Genomic DNA, 4,812 nt, shown 5'->3' on the forward strand with positions numbered 1-4,812 from the left:
AAGAACTTTGGAAGTGATTGCGTGACATGGAAGATACTATCAGAGGACTGTCAATCATGGCAAGCCCACATCAGAGATGTTGCTGTATTTTATGAGCAAAGCAGAATTGAAGAAGTTCAAAAGGAATATGAGATGCACAAATTGAGAATCAATCCCAAATATTCACATGGATTTTTTATACCTGACTTGTGGGTGAGCATTCTCAGCTCATATTGGTCTGATCAGCCAGAGCAGACACACTATAATTTCACTCTAATATAGTAATGTCATTTTCACCCTCTTTGATAATGAAGGACAACAACCATGGGCATTGAACCTAATTTTAAATAAATCTTAATTTCTGTGCCTAAGGACCTTTCCTACAACCTTCTTCAGGGCACATAAGACATCTTTATTTCTGAGGCTGTAGATAAGAGGGTTCAGCATGGGAGTGAGAATGGTATATAAAATGGCTAAGACCTTGTCCTGACCTGGAGTATGATAGAATTTTGGCCTCAAGTATGTAAAGATAAATGGCCCATAGTACATGACGACCACAGTCAGGTGGGAGAAACAGGTTGAGAAAGCTTTTTTCTGGGCTTCCACAGATTTAATGTGAAGCACAGTACGGAGAATCTGACAATAAGAAGCAAGAATGATGAAAAAGGGAATTACGAGAAAAAGTATAGCACTCACATAGACTCCTCCTTCATAGTGTGATGTGTCAACACAGGAGAGTTTCAATATTGCTGGGACTTCACAGAAAAAATGGTCAATGACCCTCGTGCCACAAAAAGGGAGGTGCAGTACATAAGTTGTATGAATTGTAGAGTTGATGGTTCCCACAATCCAGCATCCAGCAGCCATATGTACACTGATCCGATGGTTCATGAGGATGGGATAATGTAGTGGGTGGCAGATGGCTATGTAGCGATCATAGGACATGGCTGTGAAAAGAAGGCATTCAGCCCCTGAAAAGATGAGGGAGAGGAAGATCTGGAACCCACAACCCACAAATGTGATGGACTGCTGGCCAGATATGAAGTTACTGACCATCTTGGGAACTATGTTGGAGATGTGCAAGATATCCATTAAGGAGAGATGGCTGAGAAGGAAGTACATTGGAGTGTGGAGCTGGCTGTCAACATGAATAAGAAGAATCAAGACTGTGTTCCCCGTAATTGCCACCATAAAAATGATGAGAATAAGGGTTAACAACAGCAATCCATGCTGGTTTGGATGCAATAATCCTAATAGGATGAAATCTCTAGCAAAAGTCTGATTCTCTTCTACCCACATCAGTGTTATTTCACTTTTCACCTGAAACCCAAAAGAGAAGTTTTAGAAAAGGAAGAAAATTTAATAAATGCAAAGCCCAGAACTGAGTCTGTGGCTACAAATAATGACTGTCAGCAAAAGTGATTTCATTGATTTAGGTCAGTCAGTTGCAATTCAAAGAAATCAATTAAATGAATTACTTGAATTAACTTGGGATGACCAATTCATTGATGGAAGTGCTGAAAAGAAATCAGAGTTTCTTGATCTGGGTAGCTCTACCTTCATGTTCTTTTCCTAGTTCATTTCTTTGCTTGATAGGCCATCAAGAAGCTGATTCAGCCTCTCAATGCCTGCCCTTTCCTGTGACTTGAAAACAACTTTCTAATGCAGTGAAGAGATCAGAAAGTAATGGAACTCTAGGAGACTACTGCTTGTTTGTAAAATACTCAAATACACCAGATTCAGGAGCAAAAGTTTCTCTGAGCTAACCAAGGATTCTTTTATTCATATCATCATCATAATCAGTGTTACCACTGTCTTCATTTTTAAAAATTTATTTTATTTTTAATTATAAAATGAAACAAGTGTTTTCATAACATAATATAATAAAAAATGATTGTTCATGAAGCTGCAAATCAGTGATGTGCAACTTGCTATTCTTTTTAAATGTATAATAAAGTTATCATGTAACTTTATTTTTTCCCTTTTTTCCTTCCCTCCACTCCAACCCACCCTATAGTTGGCTACCATTAGACACCAGAGATACGTGTGCACATGTGTGTGTGTGTGTGTATACACATATATATATACGTATATATGTGTATATATATATACACACACATATATATATATATACACGTATATATATATATATACACACATACAATTCTTTTATAAATACTTCTATTTATCAGTTCTTTGGATGCAGGTGGCTCCTTTCTCTCTATGTCTTTGATTTTTAATAGTCAAAATGACTTAGTCACTCAAACTGATTCTTAAGGCAATATCTCTGTGATTGTATACAGTGTTCTCTTGGTTCTGCTCACTTCAGTCCACCATTTTGCCCAAGTCTTTTCATGCCTTTCTAAGTATATTGAACTCATTAATTCTGATAGTACAGTGGTATTCCATCACAACAATACACCACAACTTGTCCAGCCATTCCCCAATTGATAGGGATCCCTGCAATTTCCAGTTCTTCCCCAATGAAAAGAGAGCTGCCATAAATATCCAATTCACTTTTAAAGTTATAATTACTATTTTGAGTTTCCTTCCATATTGTTTTAACTTACTATTTTCTTTATCTGCTCTCTTTTTCACCCTACCCTTTTTACCTTACCTTTCCCCCTGTGCTCCCATTCCCCACTCCAACCACTTCTCCAAGAGTCCAGCTCCCACCTTCCCAATCACAAGCCATACACTCTTCCAAAACTCCCTCCCCATCCTGTCCTTTTGCCATCCCAAATCCTATTCTACATACTCCACTAAAAGTCCTTCCTCACCTTGTCCCCAGTTTTCTCATCTCTCTACGTGTTCAGAAGTCTTCTTTACCATTCCATCCACTTGTGGAACCACCAGTTACAGCAAATGGAGGACTTTTGAATACCATTTCTAAGTTTACTTACCTTGGTAGTGCACTTTCCAAGGATATCGACATTGATAATGAGGTTGATTCACGCATTCCCAGAGCTATCTCAGTGTTTGGGAGGCTTGAAAGAAAGTGTGGGAGAGAATGTAGAGAAGAGGTATTAGACTGACCATCAAACTGTAGATCTACAGAGCTGTTGTGCTGACCTCATTGTTGTATGCCGTGAAACATGGAGAGTATACCAGTGCCATGATAGGAAAATGAATTGCTGCCATTTGAATTGTCTTAGTAAGATTCGAAGATCACCTGGCAGGATAAGATATTAGTCACTGAGATCCTTTCTTGAACTAAACTGCCAAGCATTCAAACTCTACTGCAGAGAGTATAACTCTGATGGTCTGGCCAGGTTGTTTAAATGCAAAATGTGCACTTACCACAAACACTATTTTATGGGTAACTCACATATGGCAAGTGAAGAAGTCATACAAGGACACTCTCAAGGTTTCTCTTAAAAAGTTTGGGATTGATTGTGTGACATGGGAGACACTAGCGCAGGACTGCCCAGCATGGTGAGCCAATATCAGAGGAGTAGAATTGAAATAGCTCAAAAGAAATGTGAGTTGTGCAAGTTTGGAGAATCCATCCCAAATATTCGCATGGATTATTTGTGCCTGATCTGTGGTAGAACATTCCCAGCTCATATTGGTCTGATCAACCACAGTTAGACGTATGTCTGTAACTTGACTCAAGGGTAGGGATGTCATTTTGGTCTTTATCGAGAATGAAGGACAACAAACACCAACCATACCTTTCCAGATATACACATTGTTTCCTCTTCAATCTGGATAAGAGTAAGGTTCCTACATTTCCAGCCTTGCACTCCTACCTGCTTCCACTGCATTAGTTCTTCCTTTCATACCCCATTTTTATAATATAATTGCTTCCTTTTAACTTTTCCTACTCAATTCTTTTTACAAAATGTCATCCTATCATATACAGCTCAGGCCCAACCTTCCTTTCATACTACCTTAGTAATTATGACTTTTAAAAATACTTATAACAATTTCATATCAACAAGTACCTTATCATTATTACTTAATTATTTTCCTATATTTTTTCTGGCTCTTTTATATCAAATTTTTCATTGAGTTCTCTTCTTTTTGTTATAAGCAACTAAATACCTTTCAGTTCATCAAATGTTTATTTTCTTTTCCATTCAGGATTATACTCAACTTTGCTTGGTAAGTTACTCTTGGGTGCAATCACAGATCTTCCGTTCTTTGAAATATAATGTCTGAAGACCTATGACCTTTTAGAGTAGAAGCTACTAGGTCTTGTGAAATCCTAACTGTATTTCCCCAGTATTAATTTTTTTCTTATTGCTTGCAATGCTTTCTTCCTAACCTAATGGCTTAGAAGCTTGGTTATGACATTCCAGTAAGTTTTTCCCTTGGGAACTCTTTCAGGTGATGAATGACAGATTTTTTTTCCTATTTCTGCTTTACCATCCTTTTCTAGAACCCCAGGGCAATTTTCTTTAATATTTCTTGTAATGTTGTCAGGTAGTTTGACAGTTTTTGTATTCTGTCCTTGATCTTTTCTCCAGATAAATTGCTTTTCTGAGATGTTTCAGATTCTCTTCTATGTTTCTAATTTTATTATTTCTTGGTGTCTTATAATGTCATTCAATTTCTCTTGCCCAATTCTAGTTTTCAAAGAGTTATTTTCTTCCTTAATATTTTGTATTTCTTAATTTTGATTATATTAAATTTTAAAAAAAGGTTTTGCACAAACAAGGGTAATGCAAGCAAGATTCATAGGGAAGGAGAAGGCTGGAAAACAATTTTTATAGCCAACATCTCTGATAAAGGCTTCATTTCTTAAATATATAGAGAACAAAATCAAATTTATAAGAATACAAGTAATTCCCCAATTGGTAAATAGTCAAAGGTTATCAACAGGCAGTT

General features: G+C 37.0%; 1 protein-coding gene across 1 annotated transcript; it reads right to left on the minus strand.

Annotated features, from left to right (window-relative positions):
• Positions 1-333: 333 nt before the first annotated feature.
• Positions 334-1,281, minus strand: LOC118835364 (olfactory receptor 2AJ1-like). The gene has a single exon (XM_036742556.1). It carries the CDS (start codon positions 1,276-1,278, stop codon positions 334-336), a length of 945 nt encoding a protein of 314 aa, XP_036598451.1. The 5' UTR covers positions 1,279-1,281.
• Positions 1,282-4,812: the final 3,531 nt, after the last annotated feature.

Source organism: Trichosurus vulpecula, chromosome 2 (assembly GCF_011100635.1).
Source record: "Trichosurus vulpecula isolate mTriVul1 chromosome 2, mTriVul1.pri, whole genome shotgun sequence".
In the NCBI taxonomy this organism is placed as follows: Eukaryota; Metazoa; Chordata; class Mammalia; order Diprotodontia; family Phalangeridae; genus Trichosurus; species Trichosurus vulpecula.

Bases quoted from the DNA above. Each gene is read 5' to 3' on its own strand.
- LOC118835364 (XM_036742556.1), bottom strand. From the start codon at position 1,278: ATGTGGGTAGAAGAGAATCAGACTTTTGCTAGAGATTTCATCCTATTA.